The 23849-nt window shown below is 39.0% G+C and overlaps 2 protein-coding genes across 10 annotated transcripts in view; one reads left to right on the top strand and one right to left on the bottom strand.

Annotated features, from left to right (window-relative positions):
• The window catches only part of SERAC1 (serine active site containing 1), a 30868-nt gene extending 10298 nt beyond the window's left edge, over positions 1-20570 (top strand). For 4 of the 9 annotated variants that reach the window (XM_035899777.1, XM_035899778.1, XM_035899776.1 and 1 more), the window contains exons 9-18: positions 1403-1531; positions 2885-2998; positions 4650-4812; positions 7639-7789; positions 8628-8769; positions 9486-9586; positions 12282-12379; positions 12926-13108; positions 13583-13726; positions 15806-20568. In XM_035899777.1, coding sequence (XP_035755670.1) covers positions 1403-1531; positions 2885-2998; positions 4650-4812; positions 7639-7789; positions 8628-8769; positions 9486-9586; positions 12282-12379; positions 12926-13108; positions 13583-13726; positions 15806-15942 — 1362 coding nt within the window. In that variant the 3' untranslated portion in view covers positions 15943-20568. Of the gene's footprint in view, positions 1-1402; positions 1532-2884; positions 2999-4649; positions 4813-7638; positions 7790-8627; positions 8770-9485; positions 9587-12281; positions 12380-12912; positions 13109-13506; positions 13727-15805 lie in introns of those variants that run through there. The other 5 variants (XM_035899781.1, XM_035899780.1, XM_035899782.1 and 2 more) reach the window with 5 other exon arrangements.
• Positions 20571-21566: 996 nt separating this feature from the next.
• The window catches only part of SYNJ2 (synaptojanin 2), a 56068-nt gene continuing 53785 nt past the window's right edge, over positions 21567-23849 (bottom strand). Inside the window, exon 26 of the mRNA XM_009644304.2 lies at positions 21567-22644. Coding sequence (XP_009642599.1) covers positions 21844-22644 — 801 coding nt within the window. The 3' untranslated portion in view covers positions 21567-21843. The remainder of the gene's footprint in view (positions 22645-23849) is intronic.

Genomic DNA, 23849 nt, shown 5'->3' with positions numbered 1-23849 from the left:
ATTCTGCTGTCTTCTCCTTCTGACATCTTAACCTACTTATGTGTGAATTTAGAAGTTTACAGAAAGTGTTTGGAGATGAGCTTTAGTATTACTAAGTTTTATTTAACTTCAGTTATCACAGTACTTGTTAGATTTAATTGAGTAGTATTCCAACACAAAATTCAGTAAGTATGGTTTTAGCTGCTGAAATGCATTGTACCTCAGTACAGTAACTGAGAATTAATCAGCTAAGCAAATATGTAACATCTGGAACAGCTTTCAGTAATCTGTCTTAAATTCCCAAATGCCTCCAGAGGTTCTGAGGCTGAGATGTGGCTCTTCCCCATCCTCTTTACTTACAGTAAGATCTTGTTTTCTTTATGCCTAGGCCTGCTGTAGGCCCACCTCTTTATTGCCAGCTTTTGAGTGCCAGCAAATCTGTACTGGATAGATCTGACCTTGTTTTGGTTTTATGTCAGTTAGTAAGTAAGTATATATATCATGGTTTGATCAATCATGTCATCGTATCAGCTTCTTCAGAATGGGCACACAAAGCATAATACGCAAGGTCTTTTATAATGCTAATAGAATGAATGCTGGCAAAGGTCCCTGTCAGAGAATACCTGTACATCTTAACCAACAAATCTCTGAAAACTGGCTTTGATTGGTTTCCTATCTTCATAACATTACATGATAGTGGATCTGTACCTGTCAGTCCTGAAGTAGTAGGTTATACTAGTAGATGGTTCTGCATATGCTCTATTTTTACAGTGGTGTGATTGCTAGGTGATTGAAGCTAAGAGTTCCCCATCTGCTGCTTAGGAAGTTGAAGCAAATCATTGTGGCAGCAAGTGTTGCTCTGCACATCAGTTATGTCTCCATCTCTGATTGTAGCAAGAATTAGAGTAACTGCAAGTTCTATGACTGTGGGCAAATAAAATTACTTTGTTGAATCAGTTCTCCTGTCACCTGTATTGGATTATTAAACTAACATCTAAATGAATATTTTGAAGATAAAAGATTAAAAGAAATGTTGTCTGTGTTTTTTACTTGTAATTTATACATTCATTTTAATGGAGCAGCACCAAAATTACTGTGTAGTTAAGGGTGAACTTTTAAGCCTCCTGTGCCAAGAGGAACTGTTTTTTCTCTTGCCCTTCTGGACCTTTTAGAATAAGGCCACCGAAGTATGACATTTAAAGCTTAGTTTTTATCGCTCAGTCAGTGGTTTTAGAATTATGAGTTTCCAAAGGCTTTACAGGTGTAACTATTATACCAAAGTTGCAGAGCACTCAAGTCCAGGGTTCGTATTTTATGGCCTTAATTAATGTGGCTGATTCCATTATTTCAGATCTTTCTTTTCTCTGTGTTTTGCTTCATGCTTTGAACAGAACTAAAAGCTATTTGTGCTTATTTCTCAAAGGATTATCCCATAGAAGATGAACTTCGCTTGTTGTTAGTATCTTTACCTCAGACTGGTCTTGATCCATGTGTCCAGTACTTTACATCTCTTGCTTTACGTGAAAGTAGTCAGACTCTCGCTGCACAAAGGGTGAGTTCCCACCTGCAGAATAGAACTGTTTGGATTCTTTCTTCCTGCAGAGCTCAAGATACAAACCTATTTCCATATTTTTGAGCATTGTAAGAGGAAGAGAAATATAGAGACTTTGTGACTGTACAATGTAAGTAAAATCTCTTCTACATACAGTCTGTCTGCTTGAAAGCTGGTTTATCTTTCCCAGCTGTGCTAGTTGGTCGAGTGAAAGATTATAGATTTACTTAGAAGCCTTCTCATAAAGCAGATATTTGTCCAGAACATTTCCTTCCCCTTGCAGTGCTCATAAAATTGATTTTTTTCACATTTTGTCTTACCTTTGTTTGAGTTCTTTCACTGCTGAGGTGATTGAACCTCTATTAAGTCTTGCTAGCAAACTGGTAAGTTGTTAGCACACCTTAAATAGTAAACTCTGTTATATCACATGCAAATGCCTCCCTGTAACAGGTCACTGTTGCCAAAATTAGAATTGGAGTAGTCTAGTGGTCTGTTTGGACTTGAAAATTAGGAATTCTAATAGCTCTGTTTGTCCAACAGCTTCCTAAGTGGCTTTAGGAACATCATTTAAAGTGCAGTTATTGCTTAAAAATAATAACTGTAATACCTGTGTTATCCACTCTCCCGTGCTTTTTTTTTATTAAAAGTTGTGACTTTTTGAATCAGTGATTATTATTTTTGTAAGGTATAATAATAAAAATGACTGTCATATTTTAATAATGATGCCTGACAGGCTTTATTTAGAGATTTCAGAGTGCAATAACTCTTTATTTCCTATGGCACAATTATGTGTACTATTTTTACACTATGACTCCTTTATTGTTTTCGCAGCCAGAGCTCTTGCTACAAAGGGAGCTTTGTTAAGACACCACACATGGAAGCATTTTGATAATTGCATTGTTCTAGAAAACTGTTCTTTATTGAGGTTATGCTGGTCTTCAGAAACTATGCTAAGTGCTGAAGACCTTTTTTTCCTCCTCTTCTCATTTTTGCAACTATGGAAGTCTAGATGCAGGCTGATTCTTGCTTTTTTATGCTTAAGCAAATGATCTTAAAAGAAGACATTAATTAACAAAGTGAAAATCCTACATTTTCCACCTTTATTGTATGTGTTGAAGTTAATAGACTATGGAGACTACTGAATGAAAATTCTGTTTAATATTTTCAGTTAAAAATAATAGATATTTTTATGGTCTACTGTTGTGTAATTTGTACATTTTGAAAAATGCATGCATGCTGTGCACTCTATAGCAATTTCTATAGATCATTACACAGTTAACATTTTGGTTTACAAATGCTTATTTTATGTAGCCATTTGGAATGTGATATAATTTTTACTGATTCTCATTTCAGGGAGGCTTATGGTGTTTTGGAGGAAATGGACTTCCATACTGTGAGACATTGAGTAAAATCCCTTCAGAGACAGTGGAACTCTTTTGCTTGCAAGCTTTAGTACAACATTCTAAGGTAATTTGTCCTTTAAACTATAACTGAAAACCTACATTTATAAACATTCTTTTCCAATGTGCTCTCATATATTGGGAAGGAGTTGCCATTTCCTTGTCTCCTACCCCTCACCCCTTCTGTAAGAATGTTCAGACAACTGAGACTGATGTGAATTGGAAGGCAGCATAACAAACTCATTTTTTCTCATGAGAAGTGTATGTAAGTTCTGTTACTGTTTATAATTAGCCATATAAATTCCCCTGTAGTATACTATATTTCTTTCAAGAAGTAAAAAAGCAGCTCTGACACAGAAAAGCAGGAGAGAATGCCTGAAGTCCAGATGGCTTTAACAAGTCTTCTCTCTGTAGAGCTACCTCCCACTGGCACTCAAAGTCGTCGTAGATAGATATCATGAGGAAACAGTGTTTCCACTGTGCAGCTTCTCAGTAAGCAAGACACCAATAATGTGAAATTCTACAGTGCAAAGCTTGTGTGGATTTGTGTGAGTTGGTGTACATCAGTTCAGAAAGCTTACAAGTAGTCTGTTCTTACGGCTCTTAATCTAACTCTAGTGTCAGGTTTCCAAAAAGTAAAGTAGCCTCATGAATTCCCTCTAATGAGAAGCCAGAATGGAATGCAAACCTTGGCTATTCACAAAGGTCCCTCCTTTAAGGATCACTGCCTTTGGGCAGAATATTGCACAGCTGATACAGTGCATTCCCAAGACCAGTCTGTTCTTTGCAGACACAGATGAAGAGTACGGAAGATTTTGTGTAACAATGATTCTTCTTCATTCCTATTGCTGCACTCTTCAGTGTGCACTTAATTGTTCAGAACACTGAGAAACAGTATTGAGAACACCAAATTGTTATTGGTAGTAGGGATGGATAAAGTGCAGTTTGCTAGTATGCCTTTCATGTCTTCCATATACATAGAAATTCTGACTTAGTCTAGAATTTGTTATATTCCAGATTTTCAGTTTTAAAAAGTTGTGACTGTACTCATTCCGAATGTGCACCTGTCTTTGTTGAAGGCCGGAGACTTGAGGACATCAGTAGTGCCATAACTACCACACATTTTTAAGCACTGTAGACAACATGTTCAAGTCGTGAACATTTGGCCAGTACGAGTAGTTGACGCTACAACTAATTAGTAAATATTCATCTGCTTCGACGAGAATCTATTGTCGCCCTTAAGATCAATAATGATAGCAGTGCTGTTTGGAGAAGAAATACCTTTGCATTTCAAAGAGAAGGGATTATAATGATTGCGGTTTAGGTGGTAAACAGGAAGACGAGTAGCTCTGGTTGAGATAGTGGTTTAACAAATGCAGACAATTGTCTTGTTCAGACTCTTGAACTTTAGTTGAAATTTGATCACACCAAGTGGAGAGCAATCTCATCTCCCTCTGATGTGGAGGAGAGTAGATTGATTTTACTTAGCATCTTTCAGGTTGTCAATCCTTAGAAATCATGCATATAGCATATTAAAATATTTACTTCCTCTTCAACTATGGCATAATCTTTTCTAAAATAATAAGCATTTCTATGTAAGAAGGGCTCTGCATCATTATCAGCTCCTTAAAATTCCATAATGTGTGAATTAACAGCATCTCAAAGAATGTTTTGCAGAACATCTACTTACTGTCATTGTATTTACTGTGTAATGGTAGGTTTCTTCTCACTGTGATAAAATTGAAGCTAAAGGAGGCCTTCAGCTACTACAGAGGATATACCAGCTACGTAAAGACTCAGCAAAAATACAAAGGAACATAATTCGCATTATTGGAAATATGGCTTTGGATGAGCGTCTTCATTCATCCATAGTACGTGCAGGTAAAAGGAAAGCAAGTGCAAGCAGTCTGAATGTCAGATTTCTACTCTAAAATTTTCAGAGAATTCAGTGCTTTTGCAAAATGCAATGGACCATAGCAGTGGTGGGGTTTTTTGTATTTGAGGGGTTGGAGAGGTCATGTTGGTTTGTTTGTTTTTTTTTTTTAATACAAAAAATACAGACAGTTTAGATGGTGTTGCTTAAAAATTCCTATCTAGCCAATATATGTCAGCGCTACAGAGGTGCTCTAAGTCTGATTGGATGGTGAAAATTTGGACTTAGTTGATGTTCGGATCACATTACTGGCAAAAATCTTTTGAGTTTCCTTCTCTTACAGATCATCTACCTTGTAGATTAATTTTTTTTTTCTTATCAACTGTGTTTTAGTCTCATAAAGGAACAGCTTGTAGTCCTTGCCTTTTGGAATTAAGTGACACATGCCTTCCTGCCCTCCCTTGTTTTACGTTAGGCTAGTAACTTCTGCTAAGCTTTACTCTGATGCCCCCTTTCTTAATACCCCCTAAATATCGCAATTAGATTATTTCTTCTAGTCCTGTACCAAATAAATAATTCCCAATGTTTTATTAGGAAAGAAACTAAAAGAAAAATAGAAAATATCTATATGCCTTTGCATACATCCAAGCTGGTGTCTGCCTCTTAAACACAGTGTGCATTTTTAATCTCCTGTTGCAAAAAGGAGAAGTAGCAAAGGCACAGAGAAAGACCATGAGGGTGATTAAAAATTTGGAATGGCTGTGGAGGAAAGAACAAACAACTAGTCGAAGACTGTATGAAAAAAGCAACTGAAGGAGAATATAATGGAAATTGATGAAATACTGGCGTAGAGAAGGCAAAGAGGGAATGGGCGTCTGCTGTTTCTCATAACACAAGACAAAAGGTTTTTGTACATCAATCAAGAGATCAAGAGGCAGAAAAAACAAATATTTTTTTCCATGCAGTGCATGACCAAATTAAAACTTGTCACAAAACTTTCTGACTGTTGAAGACTTAGAAAGCTTCAAAAAGTGATTATAGGAATTCATGGAAAGAAAAATCAGTAACGCTCTACACACAGAAGCCAAGCTGATTGCAGAAAACTGAGAGGGTGTAGTGGAGAATCAGCACTATATGCTTGCCCTTGTATTGCTCTATTCTTTAACTGTTCTGCAACTTCCATTACTGCTCACTTTTGGAGAAAGACAGCTGGACTACAGAGGCCTTTGATCTGAGCTCTAGCACCATTTCACATTCTTATGATGACTGTTAAAACCATACATGTAGAGGAAGAGATCATAACAGAAGAGTCAGCAGCTCCCTGGGGCAGAGCAATCGGTACAAACGGAATTTTAGACAGTGAACTGGACTCCAGAGATGAGCGGTTGGATACTGCTGGTCAAGAGTTGATAACTTTTCTCTTTTGTTGCTGGATGATGCATAAGAAGAAAGAAGCTCTAAGCCTTTTTTCCTTTGCAAAAACTGCTGGCACAGGAAGAGAAAGAAAAGCAGTGGTGCACTCTGTAGTAGCTGTGATGGGGTATCCGGGGGCAGAAGGATTCTGAACACTATTTTTGACCCTTCATATTGGCTCATTTAAGACAAGTGCAAAACCAGAGACCTTACTAGTTGTAAGCAGACTAGCTTGGCAGTCTGTCATTGTATTTGGAGAATTGAAAATAGATTTTAGATAGCATTCTTCTTAAGGAGAACTTGCTCAGTGGTCAGCATCTATCCTGCTTAGAAATGTAATTTAAATACATTATTCTTTAAAAAAAATTTTTTTGACAGTTCTCAAAGGTACTTGCATTTAAACAAAACTCAGATGTCAATTCATCCTTTTCCTAATACCACAGTGAACTATTTTGAATTAGCAACATACTGACTATGCTAGTAACAGCATACTCTGTGTGATTTTGAAACAGTGCTCATTAAGTAAATTGTTTCTTCTTTTTCAAATCACCCTCCATTTGAAAATCTCTCTTCAAAGTCTTCCCAGGTTTTATTTATGAACTTGACTGTAATGTAATTGTGATTTATAGACCACTCTTGCTAGCAACAATAAGAATGATCAGGATTTTAAAGAAATATATGTGTGTCTGTGTGTAAAAAGGATAGTTCTTTGCATTTCTCAGTAGCCTATGAACATCCCCATCCATGTCTAGGAAACTATATTTTACATCTTAGGTAAAGTGTTATAAAGTGTCTGTTTTTTCTTGAGGTAGCTATGACTAAATTTTATTGAGGAATGTATTCAAAGGTTTCCTTCATTAATACTCTTATGTTTCTTAGGTATAAGTAGTATACTGTTTTTAGAACAGCGAGGACATTTTAATTCCTTAAACATGGGATTTTAAAATTAGAAATGGTTGTACTCTCATAGCAAGCATCAATTTTTCCACCTGCCATAATTCTTGTGGTTGTTTTCTATGTCTGTCATATTCTTTAAGCTTCATTTTATCTCTAGGATATTTTTTTCTCTGTCTTTTTTGCATCTTATCTGCAAGAAGAGGCTTGAGATCTGTTCTCTCTCTGACAACTGCACTGACCTGCTGATACGCTTTCTTTTTCTTCTGAGAAGGGGTTCTCCTTCAGATCCTAAGCTGAATAGTAGTAAAATAGATTGCCTTCTCACCACTCTGGATTTTTGCATTTTGGAGGTTCCACTTATCTAGCATTGGCTTTCCTGAAATTATTTGAAATAATTTGGTTTGATGTTCCCATTCTTAACATCTATTTTCACAAGTGTATTTTGAAGGATGATGTTTCTGAATTCTTTTGTTTGGATGATGTTTCTAATTAGTTAACCTGCCACTTTATTTTCTTCAATGTAGGTTGGGTTTCTGTACTTGCTGAAGTAATGAAGTCCCCACATGTAATTCAGTCTTCTCATGCATCCAGAGCTTTGGCTAATCTAGACAGGGATGCAGTGAAAGAAAAGTATCCAGATGGTGTTTATGTCTTGCATCCACAGTATCGTAGCAGGTAAAGCAGAAGGAGATACTGTACATGCTGTACTTTGAGTTACTTGTTATACTGTTCAGGTACAAAATTTCGGAAGAGATGACGTCAGAGTGCTGCTGTACTCATGTCATCTGCTCCTCCTGTTCTTTGGTGGGTTGAGAGCACTGAATTTAGATTCTTAAATCAGAGAACAGCAGAAGTGATGGGAGCAGTCCATAGCTGTGAAAGGAATATTATTGTACTGCATGGAAAAATCCAAACACAAACCATGGGATGAATTATTGCTTTGCGTGCATTGCAACCATTTAACCTTTGCACCGGCTGTCTTGGGATACAGTGCCTTGCAATTATTCTGTTGGCAGCAGCACATATTGGCCTAAGATGCAGTAAATTTACAGCTTCACCTTCTTTTAATAGTGATTGTGTATCTGGGACTGAAGCAGTCTCCAACATGGTATGTCACGTAGTAGCGACTATGTGCTGGGGCACTGGTGTTGGCCAGGTTACAGTGAAGATCTAATTTGATGATAAAGCTGGAACTATCAAGCTGCATTAACAGTAGCTGGAGAGAATGGTGTTTTTCATTATAGAAAAATACAACTTGTGATGTGGATATTTTCCATACCTCTTTTTATATCTCTCTCTTCTGGGTGGATCCCTGGGTGTTTTTGTCTTTATCTGAGTATCCTCTTTGAAATATCATGAAATGTCATGAAGCGTTGTCCATAAGATAAGAAATCAGATATATAGTGTTAAAAATAGCATTTTGGCATCCCTTAGGTTAAAAGTTCTGTGTAAATTTATTTTGCTAAAAGAATATGTACCATGCATCTCTTAAAAATTCCTTTTTCTGTATCAGTGAGCCCATCAGAGCAGATGTCCTTTTTGTTCATGGTCTTTTGGGAGCAGCATTTAAAACCTGGCGACAGCAAGACATTGACCGGCATTTGGATAAAAAGGCTTCAGAAGGGGAAGAGGACTATAGTCAGTGCTGGCCAAAGGTAAAAAGATAGTAGCATTTTCACATTCATGAGAGCTGTCCAGAGGATCTAGAATTACACTGTCTTGCAGTTGTCTATTTTGAATCAAATTACTTGTAATCTGTTATACAAGTAACACTTTCCAAGTTCCTGCTATATTTTTGTTAGCAAGCTGAAATTTTGAACAGGTTGTTCTTGCAAAGGAAAATCCCTGCTAAATTTAATGCTCTCACCATTGTTCTCCTGCTATTGCTGAGAAAAAGATACATAAAATTACATTTTCAGTTAAATATCCTTTCTTACATAGGTGTCTGAGTGACTCAAATTTTTCAGATTGCTACTTAAATATTGTTCATAAATAAGTAATTACTGCTTCAAGCAACTCGCTTTGGTATAACCACCAAAGTATCTCTGTAAATCTTAAAATGATCAGTCCTGTTGGTAATCTTAGTAATTCTTGTTTCACCCAGGAGAGGGAGCCAGGAATGCACGAGTTAGTAATCTGTCTCCATCCTTTACCTATTTGTAGCTGGGGAACAGGCTAGAGTTTGCCAGCATGTAATAAAAGGATAATAGTCTAAGTGTACGATGTATTTGGGGATTAACTGAAGAGCAGAAATCTTGCTTGATATTGTCCCCATAGTAACATCTTTGCCTCATTGCTAATAAATTGCTTGTAAGAGTTTGCAAAGTACTTCAATTATAAACTCCTTTTGGTTTTGCTTTTCTTAATTTAGACATGGCTGGCTTCAGACTGTCCTGCCCTTAGAATCATATCTGTGGAATATGACACCCATTTGAGTGACTGGAAAGCAAAATGTCCTGTTGAGGCTCACAGGTAACAAACGTAGTGTCCACAGTTTGGAGTAGGGGCAGGAAGGAGACCTGTAAAGCTGATCCTTGGGATCACCTAGCATGAAACAGTGATTTTAACTTCTGTTGCATTTGAAAATCAAGTTTGGAAGAACATTAGGTACAGTCATGGCATGCTTGAGCTTTTTAGCCTCATGGCAACATCCTAAATTCTTACAGTCTGTTCTGCTTTATGGTTAGGGGAGACACTAAATTATGCTATTAGTTGCTATTAGTTGATGTAAATATAACATCAGTTTTATATTTTAAGGGTAATATTTCTTAAACTTAATATGATCCAATAATGCTTCATAAGCACAGCAAAAAAAAAATCTCTGTACTATGACTTTATACTCATGACAAAATGAAGCATATAATTTTATTCCAGAAGTGTTAATCCCTGGAAAGAGATTGATCTAAGTCTTTGATAGATAAAACACAGCAACTGTATCTGGTTTGGTCAGATAGTGTAATTGCCCTTGTCAGAGGCATTGTGTTTTTACTGACCGTCAACCAGGTAGGTCAGAGGAAGATGCTACCTCCAAACATGTTCCTTCTAAAAAATAAAAATATTTTGAGCCTGTAAAGGTTATTTGGCTTGAATGGATTTTAGGCTTAGTAACTGAGTTTAGTGATCTTTAAATCAGATCCCAATCTGAATCCTTCAAACATTCATGCAGATACTTAAGTGTGTAACTAGTACTGTAGGTTCAACCTATGTACTTCAGTGAAGGCGTGTACATGACTGCTCACAGGTTAAGAATCTGAAAATTGATTTGTGTTTTGTGTAGGGAGAAAAAACTTGGTACTTGTTCATTCCCACCTCCATATGTAATTATTGCATTAAAGAAAGCATGTAAGCAGGGAAAAAATAAGGAAGAAATGGCTATTAATATGCCTACTTGAAATTAGGCAGAACAATGACAGTAGAAAACATGTAGGTGGTTCCCTCTACAAGGTCCAAAGAAGACTGGACCTTGTAGAGGGGCCTTGTACCTTGGTTTGTGTCCAAAGAAGGGCAAAAAAGCTGGTGAAGGGTCTGGAGCAAAAGTCTGATGATGAGCAGCTGAGGGAACTGGGGTTGTTTAACCTGGAGAAAAGGAGACTGAGGGGAGACCTTGTCGTTCTCTACAGCTACCTGGCAGGAGGGTGTAGCGAGGTGGGGGTTGGCCTCTTCTCCCTGGTAACAAGCAATAGGACAAGAGGAAACAGCCTCAAATTGCTCCAGGGAAGTTTAGGTTGGATATTAGGAAAAATTTCTTCACTGAAAGGGTTGTCAAGCATTGGAACAGGCTGCCCAGGGAAGTGGTTGAGTCCCCATCACTGGAGGTATTTAAAAGATGGGTAGATGAGGTGCTTAGGGACATGGTTTAGTGGTGGACTTGGCAGTGCTGGGTTGATGGTTGGACTCTATGATATTAAAGGTCTTTTCCAACCTAAATGATTCTATGATTCTAAGAGAACTTTTTTCCTGTGTCCATCTGGAGTAAGTATAATGGAAGAAAATGTGAAAAATAAACAAAAATAGATTTCTTTATTTTAAGGTAGTATCTTTTTCATTACAGAATGTAAAATTACATTTCCTGCTCTTTATGGTCACCCAAGCATAGTATTTGATTATTTTATAATTTGATATGGTTAAAAAAAAATAGAAAGATATTGAAGATACTTTTAACTAGCCAGAACAAAGATGCAGCGGTTAGAATCGCAACCTTATGATTGCTGTAAGTGTATAGGCTCATTCACTGTTTGAAAAGTGAATTTTTATGTGTCTCAGCTATCTTAAAGCCTATTGTTCAGCTGAAAAGACACATTTGAGCATCCTTTTCGTCTGTGTTATAAAAGCAATTTCTAGTGAGAATGTTGAGAACCAATAGAGATGAAGTGAATTACTTTGCACAGTGGTTACCCTAATATCCCGATGTTTTAATTATCCAAGGGTCTCCTATGTTTGATTCTTGTTACACTGCAAGGAGTAACGATGTTGCACTTTCAAGATTGGAGTGGGAATGGACATTGGTTTTGTTTTGGTTGTCCCACAGATTCATTTTCAACCTCTAACCTGTAGCTTATCCTTTCCAGACCTCAGTCTCTTCATTTATAAAGTGGAGATTATTTTGCTTTTATACTATCCCAGTACAAAGCGTTTGGAGATTATTGTCTGGAAAGTATAACAGGCATTAGCTGTGATTTTTTTTTTTTTTTTTAATGTATTGGTTGATCATGCAATTAGTAATTAAACTCCCGGACACTGCTCCACATTTTGAGCACTGTTTAGCAAAGTACATTTTTGTCAGACATTAGGTATGTTCTTGTTTCAGGGGATAAAGTTTATCATGCATTGATGATGCTTCATAAAATGAAAACAGTTTCATATATCTAAAACTCCATAAAGAGATTTGTCAAACTAAAGCTAAAGGAAATGAGTGGTGAGTGAAATGAAAAAAAAACTTTCTAGCAAGATCAAGAAACTGAATTTAGCTCAATTCCTGATGTCCTTTTGAAGCCAACCTTACAAAAGTTCTCGGCATTTTTCAATGTAGCAACAATAATTAAGTGATTAATGTTTTATGTATCTAATGCACTTTCATAAACGTGCAGCACTGAAAATTCATTCTGTTTTAACATTGCTTTTTAACTTCTCATGCTTCATCATGCTTGGGTTTGTTTTTTCTTTGCAGGAAGTCTATTGCTTACAGGAGCAATGAGCTTCTTGACAAGCTCAGAGCTGCTGGGATTGGAGACAGACCTCTGGTGTGGGTATCACATAGCATGGGTGGTAAGCACATTGCCTGTTTGATATGAAGTATTTATTTGCTGTTATATTTCAGAATAAGCTGTTAACCAAATTCAGTCTGAAATACAATTATTCAGAATAGTTTATCTAAAAAATTTGAAAAGACCTAAAAGAGGAAAATAGATTTCTACTTTCTTAGTGCATTATATTCAATAGCATATACATTTTGAAAGGATTTTTATTGCTGTTTGTTTCTACTGTGTTGATTTAAAAACACAAAATCAATGAGTTGAAGTTCATGTAAATGGGAATCCAGAGGGAAAATTTTCTCTGTGATCAGGCATATAGTAAATGTCATTAACAGCACTTAAAGCAAACCAAAATTGGATTTGCATCATTCATTGACATTTTATTTTAATGCCTCCTCAGGTTTGGTTTGATTTTTTTCAACTTAATCTTACATATTTGACAAAGTAAGGACTAAGCAACTGAGGCAAGAATATGGTTAGTTATTTCATGGATAATATAGCATGATCATTATTTTCACAGTGGTTTAAATCCCTGCATTAATTCAGTTTCTGTTGCCAGGTCTTCTAGTCAAAAAGATGCTTGTGGATGCTTCCAAGAATCCAGAAATGGATAAAATTGTAAACAACACCAGAGGAATCATATTTTATAGCGTACCTCACCATGGTTCCCAGCTGGCTGAATATTCTATAAATGCCAGATATCTTCTCTTTCCGTCTGTGGAGGTTAAAGAACTCAGCAAGGGTACGCTCACTTTGCTACCATTTACCAGCGGGGATCTATGCTAATCTGTTCATGATGCTTTTTTTTATCGTGCTGCCAGAAAAAGCTGGATAAAAACAACAATCCCCCTTTTTATGTTTTGGGTTGTGTGTTGAATTACTGTAAGTAATTCTGAGTAACTATTTCATTTGATAGCAGAGATGAGGGGGAAAAAAGAGTCAGAACAAGTTTACAGAAGAGTAATTTGGGCCATTTAACAATGTCATAACTCAATATGTGCTGGACTTCAGACCCTTCTAAAGAAATTCCATGCTATGAAGAAATAAACAATTGTTGCATATGATAGCTGGAAAAAGGGATTACAAACAAAATGCTACTCCTTTTACTGCAGTATTAACTTTTCCAAAACATCTCTTTAGGAATGCAGTCTTGCCAGACAAATGCTGTAAGATTATGTTCAAGACAACACTGCAAAATTATGTTGCTCTTTCTCAGATTCTCCTGCCCTTAAAGAGCTGAATGATGACTTCCTATCTTTTGCCAAAGATAAGAAATTTTCAGTGCTGAGTTTTGCAGAAACCTTACCAACACACATAGGCAGTATGATAAAGCTGCATGTCGTACCTCTGGAATCAGCAAGTAAGTCAAATAGCCATTTTATTTTGTATGTATTCATGTAAGCATCAATAATGAGGAAGGATTATAAATGCTATGGTAGAAAGACCTAGAAAAATACATCTTATGGGGTTTTTTGTTTGAACTTTTGGCTGAATTTGAACTACAGTCTCCCTGCTGAGATCAGAGGCAGCTACATTTATATCTTAGAGTAGCAATTGTTTGTTTTGATTTTCTAAATGTGAGTAACACTTGCTTATTGAAAAAAGCAGGGAGGCACTGGTCTAATGTTACATTGCTGTAGTCCTTTCCCTTGTAATTATGAGTAACTGCTGGTTATCCTTGTATAGGTAGGCTGAACAGTGTTTCAGAAGCTCACGCAAATTCCAGCTATTTTCTCCTTTAAAAAATAAAAATGTAAATGGAAGGAAAAAATCACAAAGATGTTTTTCAGTGTTAAGAATCTTTTGCCTTCCATATCTCAGGTACTTGAGCAATAGAGTTTGCCTCCTGAAGAGTTCCCTCCGTCTTTTTGTAGGAGGAGGGAAAACCAGATAGTTCTTTCTATTGCTTTGTTTATGGGTGTTCAACTTAGAGAATTGTTTTAAGTCTGAAATTTTCAGGTTTTTCCTGAGCAAAACCCTCTTCTGCACTGCCCAAGGCCTTGAACAGAAAACATTGCTTTGTTGGGTTTTAGATCAGGCTTTCCACCAGCTAAATCCACTAGGTTAAATGCAAGGTTAGTTGCTCTGAAAAAGACAGACTATACATCCCTGTTTTCCTGAGTCAATATTTAGCAGCATTTTTTCAGTATGTCTTCTCATGAAACAATTGTTTGTGAAGATGTTGCTGATGCAATTTTACTGGCAAGGACTGAAAAACTGAGCATTTTTTTTGTTTGTTTGTTTAACAAAATAAAATGAAAAAGAGGGCTGGAAAACAGAGTGCACAAATAAGCACTGTGCACTTAGAATTTTGTAGCGTATTTCTCCCCTTCTAGAAATGACATACAATGCAGCACATGAGCTCTTGAAAGCCTTTAGAGGGTACATAAACATTCAGTGGCATGCCACTCATTTTGTTCAAAACCCAGGCTGACAGGCAGTATGCTATTTCTTACATGCATACTTGGGCACATGAAAGCAAACTTCATCCTACTCTAGTGTAATTTTACATGCTTAAAGATACAGAGTTTCAAGCAAAATGGAGGATTTCTCCGGAGGTTGAGCGCCTAGATAATAAACTGGAATGTGGCAGTCACAGCATCCTAACTAGAGAGTTCAGTGGTAGTGATAGCTGTCAGGAAAGAATAAATGCTGCAGTATGCCCCAAAATCAGTAGCTGAAAATAGAATACGTGTATTCTACAATTACAGAATCACAGAATGGCAAGGGTTGGAAGGTACCTCAGGAGATCATGGAGTCCAACCCTCCTGCTAAAGCAGGTTCACCTAGAGCAGGTTGCACAGGACATCGTCCAAGTGGGCTTTGAATATCTCCAGAGAAGGAGACTCTACAATCCCCCTGGGCAGCCTGTGCCAGTGCTCTGTCACCCTCGAATTAAGTGATATAAATTTTTCATTTCCCCAGAAATGTATGTAGTGATTTGCGGCATATTGCAGGTTCATTATAGTTCCATTTTTAATCTCCACATCAAAGTATTTTATAAGGAATATGGGCAGTTAGTGGTGGTCAGAATCTGGATACCCTGGATTAAACCCTATCCCTGTTCATGTCAACACTTAAACTTCAGTCAGGACTTTGCTGTCAGTCAGGTGCTGGTAAATAAAGTTTTGATTCTTCAAAGTTGTCTGTATGGACAAATGTACATTTGTGTATTCCCAATACAGATAGTAGAACTCGGACCTAATGGTTTACCAGCGTGGGTTTTGTAGCAATGTATAGCTTGATCTGACTATAACAGTGTGGATTGATGCTTGTAGCACATTAAAAAATAATGAAGACAAAGCAGTTAAACTGAAGACAGGAGAAGTTGCTTTTGAGAGAGAAAATACTAATGCACAATGTGCTTTTCAGTCTAGGTGATATTATGAACTTTGGTAGTTTTTTCTTATCTTTCTTTTTTTTTTTTCCCCTCTCCCAGAATTAGGAATTGGAGACCTTATTCCAGTGGATGTTAATCATCTAAATATTTGTAAGCCAAAGAAGAAGGATGCTTTCCTGTACCAGCGTACATTGAAGTTCATTCAGGATGTTTTAGCCCAAGAACTTGGAGACTGAGTTTTTGCCATCCTTGGCTTCTTATATCCTCCATTTGGTGTAACACAGTTAAGTTTTTCCCCTAACATTTGTTGGGGCATCTGCAGAACTATGAAGATTCTATGTCAATAGTATCTGCTGCTAAAATAATTTTCAGTACATATCCAACTTATTTCTAAAGTATATTCAAAGCAAATACCAACTGAAATCCTATAAACTTGGCAAAAAGAAAGTGTGTGTTGGCTTAGAGTGACCATGATCTGTTGACAAAACGTGTGTAAATTCTCCATCAGTTTGGCTGGGAGGGGATGGGGATTCAGTGGAGGAGAAGTTTCACTTAGTCTACAGACATCCCTCTGGAGCAACACAGCTGAACTATGGAGAGCGCCCAGGATATCCTCTTTTAGGCAAAAAAAAAAGCTTGCTCTGGAGGTAGGTGGTCTCATTAAGGTAAATAGACACCTGGGACTCAAGTCTTACAGAGAGGATCAGAAATAATTAACTGAGGTGGTTATTTGTTATGTCAAAGGGGAGAAGCAGCATGTGGCTGCCTCACAGCTTTGGTTTACTGTCCATGCTAAGTAGTCTGTCTGGAGCCTGAAGAAATTTGTCCAACTGAATGAAGGTAGCATTTTAGCCTAGTGGCCCAATTACAGGAGTTTTTGTAATTTGTCTTTTCATTTAATAGACCACCCAGATTTGTCAGCGAATATGGCATCTGTTTTCTGCATGACAAAGAGATAGGTTGGTAGGTTGTCTTGCATTGGCAGCTGTAGTTGTTTTAATCTGTTTGTATAAATGAAAACCAAACAAAAGAATTGTTCACCTTCTTGTACATTTCCCTCTTAATCTGAGCAACTTGTGAGATTGCTTTCTTCAGGACAGCGTGTATCTGGTCAGACTCAGGGCAGTTCTGTGCTTGCTCACATGGAAGATACAGAACAGAGGCTTAGCTGCTTCTGCTTTACTCTTGGAATATTCCAAGAAGATGGTGTGTTCAAATCCCTGGCTCTTTCTTAGCTGATTTAAAGAGCATTGAAAATGCTGAAGTTGAGTAAGACAAATGTAGGCCCTGACAAAAAGGCTGATGCTTTTGTTTGGAGCTCAGGTAGAGAACAAGTAAAGCAGGAAAAAAATTCAGGTGATCATAGGGTCCCACTGGAAATGCAGAAGATCCCAGATGTTTTGGTTTTTTGAAGCCAAAAGTGTATTTATTGGTGTAGATATAGAGACATACAGCAGTGTTGTCTTATTTGAGTTTATGTTAAGGGTGCCTTAGCAGTACTGATGAGAAGTAAGGATTTTTAGGAAAAAAAAAAAAATGGCAGTGCTCAGCCACTTTTTTTAAAGTCTTAAATAGTTTGCAGTTTAGTTAAAAGCAGCCTAGTCTAATTGTGGTCTCTTTCCTTCCTTCCTTTCTTTCCACCCCCAGCCCTCTCTGAAAACAAATATAGGCCATGATCAGGCTGTACTGCCCTAGTTGACCATTTGCTAAATACGGCCTGCATTGATGGCAGGCTTAAGATGTCTCTTAGCATCCCTTATGTGAGATGGATCCAGTATCGCTGGCCTTAAAATTACGGCTATGAAAGCTCCCAAAGAGGTGGGGTGCACTTTGCAGTTCTGCATGGGCTTGGTGCAGGCAGCTGTGGCCACTGCAGTCCTGCCAGGTCCTGAGGCCACCTCAGCTGTTCCCACTCAAGAGCGCTCCAGCCCAGGAGGATGCTACATCTCAAACTGCTCTTCTGGAAGTTGAGCCTTGACCTGCTGGAGTTGCAAAGTAAAATTCACAAGAGTAGTACCAAAAATGTACAGCACTACATGAGCAAAAAGAGCATTTTTTTCCCCCTAACTGAGATGTAGGCAAGAACACTGCATGGCAGTATTTCAGATAGAAAATGTAACAGAACTCCCCTAACTTCTGAAGAGATTTGTCCTTTTTACACTGTGGTTTAAACTGCAGAGTGTAAATATATTAGAACACTTTGTATGCACAAAGTAGAGGGTGTGTGGAATTCAGTGTGAATAGACAAGACTCCTAATAACTGTGTTTAGTGTGACAAATCTTGTATTGATTTTAATCGACTTCTTTGGCTTACAGGGATTCAGACCAATTACATTACACATTAATCTCAGTAGATGCATCTATGTTTTGTTACTGTAACTGGAACTCTTGAAGCAACTTTGTCCTTTTTGTAACTGTATGTATATATGTGTAACTTTTAAAACTAATATCTGGGGGGGGGGGGATTGTTGGGCTTGGGGTTTTTGGAATATAGTAATGAAATGTGTTTTTTAAAATGTACTAGATATGCCACAAAATGTATTAAAGGTGAGTGATATGCCTAAGGGAATGCTCTGGACCATGTTCACTTTTGTGAAAGACCCTGCACTATTTCTTCGTGATTGTCTCATGCTGGAAGAATGTAGTGTTTACCCGTCATCTTCTGTAAGAGGCATAATACCTGGGGGGGGTGCAGCTGGTCATCAGTTTTGCCAGACTGAACGGTTTTTCAGTTGTGCTTTTAGAATTTACAAAAAAGTGCCTTGTAAACAATGTGCAGGCATTGGTTTGAGAGCCAGAGGGTCTGTTGCATAGCATTTGTGCTTGCTTCCCATTAGAAACATACGCTTTCGTGCTTCCCTGGTGTCACGTTAATTCGGGACAGTGCCTTTATGTAAATTCCTAGGCCTCAAACTATGCCCTTAATCCCATTGAGCTGGGAACCCGGCTGCAGATGTGGCTAACAGGTATGTGTGAACCGTCTGAGACGATGGTATTCCGTCTGCACTGTGGCATCCAAGACTAAAATAGTAAGAGAGGAAGGGAGAGCTGTTAGGAATGTGTCAGTCCTCATGCACTTGTTGTCCAGCGCTCTTGTATAACTGTATTGGTATTTCTAGTAGCAACAGTCATCAAGTTTTTAATTGCTGTGATTACAGTAGTGCAAACTGGCTTTCACTGTGATTTGTGCTCCATGGGGCCAGGCAGAGCAGCTAGCTAGGAAGGGGAAATTATCTGTCTGGTGAAAATGTCAATTCCAGACAAAAACGAAAAAGCAAGAATGTTGTTTTGTCAGAAAGGAAATTCTGAACAATATTTTGGGTTTGGTTTCAGTTCTTTTTGTTTGTTTCAGCAATCACCCACCTAAAAAAAGCTAAACCGGGCAGTTGCTAAACCAGAGAGAACTACTTACCCACCCCAGACACAAATGCAGCTGAACAACCAGGATGGCTGTAGCAACTTAGAGCTGCTGTACCACAGGGTCCTGGGCAAGCTCGCATGGTGTTAGCCTCTTGCCAAAGTCTCTAACATGAAGTAAGTTCACAGAGGCTCACATACTTGCATCTGGTAAATCATTCATGCCTGGCTTCACAGCCAGTGTCAACAGTTTGAAGATTTCCAAGTGCTGGGTCCACATGAAAAACCTTGTGGGATAGCAGCTCCCTACCACCCGTTATGTGGCCCTCAAGACTGACACCTCTCATGGAGAACGTTGGTTTCCATTGATGGTGTCCCAGTGAGAATGGGCAGCAGAGCTGAGGACAGAGCCGTGCTGTGGGTTCCCCAGTCGTGGATGCCAGCTAAGGATGGCTCAGGTTACTTAGCCTCTTTTCAGACCATGGTAGGGCCTGGCTTAATCCCAAGCGTGAACGAAAGAATCGCCCCCTCCTGCAGTCTGAGTTTGCTGGAGTGGTTTCCCAAGCGCAGAGCGCATTTGGCCCTGCTTAGCTTCTCCTGAGCCTTAAAACTAGAACCCAGGTCACAAGCACCCACCTCTGGAAAACGCTTGGCTGGGGCGTTGGGCACCCATGTGAAAGGTGATACACTGAGACAGGAGATTGTTCATTCTTTGCTGTAACCTTTTCAGCGGGACTGTCTGTTCCTTTCCCTTGATTTGCTGTGCTTGAACAGTCTATGCTGTCACTGATCGTATAAACCAGCTAGCTGCAGGGATTGGTACGTTAACGGGCAGCTTGCCACATACATAGCCGTAAGATAGAATGCTAAAGGCTACATGCTTCTCTTATTCAAGGAGAGTAATAAAGCAGATTTTATTTGACTTGTATAAATCCACTTTAATTGGCTTTCCTGCCAACACTTTCATTAACATGTAAATTAGCTGTCCTGGAGCTGTTAATTATCTTTGCAGAAAATGTTGGATATGGTCATATAACGTACTCTTTCTTTTTTACTGCTCCTAATGTTTTATACTGAACGTGCCCATAAATAGTCACTGTATTTTATTTTTTTTAAGAGGAGGATGAAGAGGCTAAGGGTCTGCCTTGGGAAACAACTAGCTTGCTTCAGCGTTATTCATCAGCACGTTACACTGACATGTAGGAAACTGAGCTCTGGGTTTTATTGGTTGTGCCTTTGAAGGTTTTGGGGATCTTTTTAAAGTGTCTGGCAAGTGAGGGAGCAGAGGAGGCTGGCAGGTGCTCCAACAAAGGCAGCATCCTCCCTGACAGGATGTCTTGTGTTCAAAATTTGGCAGTGGCAGTGAAACAGGTAGGCATTGCAAGCAAGAAAATGGCTGAATTCCCAGTTTCCAAGAAGCTGAGAACCAGTCAATTACTTTTCCTACGGAAGGAAAAAAAATATCTGAACTTTTTTTAATACAATTTTTCTGCAAAAAACATCTGACGAGGGTTTTTTTCAGCCTCACCAACTGCTTAAAAATGCTCTCCTTCCTTTAATAATAAAAGACCTTGATGCTTCTCTTAACACATTACCGTGACAAGTTGCAATCTGTTTATCATTTTTAAGTGCCTGCTCTGAACAAATGGCAGCCAGAGCCTACAGGTTGCCTGTGCAGCCTCGAGCAGATAGATAACGGGCACATTTGGCACCATGGATTATCCTCGCCAAAATCTTGGGCTTCTGAGAAGCATGACCGCTAGCTTGCTTATAAAGGAGAGGTGATTTCATTATGAAGACCGAGTTGGCTTTGAGCTGAGCAGCAATACTTCGTGAGCCCACTGCGGTAAGTGACTTATAGACTCACCTGAAGCACTTGTCATATAGGCCCTGGTGGAATCCTGGGTAAATATAAGGGTGAGGCAGGTACCCAGGAGGACTCACCTGGAGTTTCTGCAGTTGTTAAGAGGGGCTGCTTCCTCTGGCTAGGCTGCCACGAACTTAATCAGCTTTTAAACCTTTTGTTTGCAAGAGCAGATAATTGTAGTTGCTTGCCCATTGGTCTTACTCTGTGCATTGTAACAACTTCCTGGGTGTACTCCCTGTAGAGATGCACGGTGTACTGAGCAACAGCTTTATGTTTTTTGCTGCTGCAGGGGCACCACCTCTCATGGTTCTGCCTTGCATTTTACTTTCAACAGAGGAGCGAGTTCAACAAGGTAAGTACTAGGGCCTGCCACCACTGCAGCTAGTTAAGCTCGATAAGACAAGATACTTGTCTAAGCCGTGTTTCCACGGCAGAAACTTAGTAGCAGAACAAAACCAGCGTTACTGCTGTAGTTACACTAGTATATATTCCCCTTTAGGATCTTTGTTCCAGAATAACTGTAGCAATCTAACTGTTAAGGTTCTTTATTTCAAGTGACAGAAAATGATTAATATATAAATTTCACAGGAAAAAGATTTTTTTTAACATCTTTTTTCCATACCACATTACATGTTCTTACATATGATTTGTACCTGAAATGAAATAAAACATCTGAAGATGGATTAATAAAAAGAAATAACTTAGAATAAAGAACTTTCCAAACAAGCTGCAGATAATGTTAGGTTGTATATACCCTATGCACTTCCCTCCAGGGGCAGTATCTTTAAACGTGAGACTGAAATAGGACATGGACAGATGACCTAGTTCCTTAAATAAAAATCTTTGTGCAAAAGATTTGTTTTCATTTTGCATCGTAATTATGATTTCTATAGGAACATTAAGGGGACAATTTTTACAAATCTAAATCAGTATTTGTGTTCATCAAGGTGTGTTTGTTTTGTTCTAAGACAAGCAGTTTGTCAAAGCCTTCTGAGAGCGCACCACTGTCTTCGTCATCACTAAATGTAACCCAGTGGCTGAAATCTTTCAAGGCGGGGCATTCCAAATTTCCCAGCACATGTGCTGGAGAAGTAGCTGATGCTGCCTGCATGGGAAGAGGGCAGGAAGAATCTGTGTCCAGGTCCAGGAGACTGGTGTTCGCTGGAAGGGAGCTGGTGTCCGAGAGCTGTGGATGCTGGCCGCCTGGTACAGGAGGGCCCGGAAGGTTGGCCATGGATTCCGCGGCATTTGGTGCCAACTGCTTAGTTGTGTTGGTTTCTGGGCTGGCGGAGGAGGTAGGAGCTGAGAGCTCAGACTGCACAGGGGCGTGGGAGTCCTGAGTCTGGGGGCAGAACCCGGGATTGTCATTGCTGGAGTTGAATGTTAACCCACTAAAAAGTGGGTTGTCACTGCTCTGGAGAACTTGCAGATGAAGAGCTGCAGGAGCCGACTTCTTTCTTCGTGGTGGCACCTTTGGGGCAAAGGAAGCATTTGGTGGAAGCAGCGTGCTGGCCTCAGCCACGCTTGCTGAGGGGGGCTGCCTTTCACTGTTCCCCCTGCTCTCCTGAGGCTTCCCAGGTTGTGCAGTTCTGGGTTTAGGGACTGGAGTAATCCTGGTTGGACTAAGAATAGCTCCAGCTTCTAGACAGGGCTCTGGCAAGCCAAAAGGAGACTCTACTGTCTGTTGGTCGAATTGCTCTTCTGTAGGCACGGCCTGAGGGGGGAAAGGAACAAGAAATTTGAGAACAAAACCAGGTACCTTAAACTCTGAGTCACTACTAGTGCAAGTCTTATTGATGGCCGTACTGAGAAAAGCTGACAGCGCTCTCGCTCTCTCTCTCATATTAGGATTTTCCTCCGGACCAAATGAACACAGTTCTGAAGGGTTATTTATTTGTTAGGTCTCTCTGCTGACTAGTATTATTTAAACAAGAATGCATAGGGAGGGCTAAATCAATGGGGCCATTAGCACACACCTTTGGTATGTTCTGATACGTAACGCTGAAGGATAATTACCTTAAAGTAACCCAAGAAATGCATTAATGGCCCTGTAATGTCTCACCAATGCTAGGAACTGAAGCTAAAAGTAAGCTCTCACAGTACAATCGATCATATATTCACCATTTAAAAATACATAAATAACTGAAACCCAGCTCAGTCCAAGAGGGCAAGGGCTGCTTCAGTTTTCTCACACTCAGTGTGACTGAATGAAAGCGTTTTAATTCTTTATTACTCTCCCATGGTATTAAAAGATAGTATACAGGCTTTTTCATGCAGTCAAAATATTCAGTCAATATTTCATGATGGACATATCCCCCGCCACTTCTGTCTATATGCTGTGGCTAAGTTGCCTACATTTGATCGCATGCTTTTTTAATGATAGAGGTGGATGGGGTAGAGGCTTTCAAGTACACAACTCCCATCTGAATTCAACAGATGGAGGAAGGAGTGGGTAGAGTGAAAATGAAATAGATCTATTCCTGCAGGAGATTCCATACGACTAACACCAAATAGCAGTCCCTCTCAGCACCTTTCAGGGGTGCCCCAGGAACAGCGACAACATAAAATATAAACAGCTCATTCCTTGGAAAGGGCACAGACTGTGTGGTCTGTTTTGGTTTTTTCTTTTGCAAATCTGCTAAGTAGAGATTGCACAAAGTCCGTGATCGAGAAGGGGTGAATGCCTTTCCAAAGGGAGGTAAGGCAGGAGTCCTAAAAACTTGGAACAGAGCTTCCTAGCAGAGGCTCTGTCAAAGGAGGGATATAAAAGGTGGTATGTTTCTCTCTCGTGTACTTTAATTGCTTTCACCATTAAATACTCATTTTAGCAGCTCCAGCAGTGAAGAACTATTATCTCCATTGTAGAGAGCTGACGGAGAGACAGATTAAAACCCCAACACCTACAGGTTTGTTTTTAAG

This window comes from Egretta garzetta, unplaced genomic scaffold, assembly GCF_000687185.1.
Source record: "Egretta garzetta isolate BGI_Z169 unplaced genomic scaffold, ASM68718v1 scaffold397, whole genome shotgun sequence".
Classification (NCBI taxonomy): Eukaryota; Metazoa; Chordata; class Aves; order Pelecaniformes; family Ardeidae; genus Egretta; species Egretta garzetta.
Note: the sequence above shows the minus strand (reverse complement) of the source record. Positions and strands in the feature narration are given on the sequence as shown.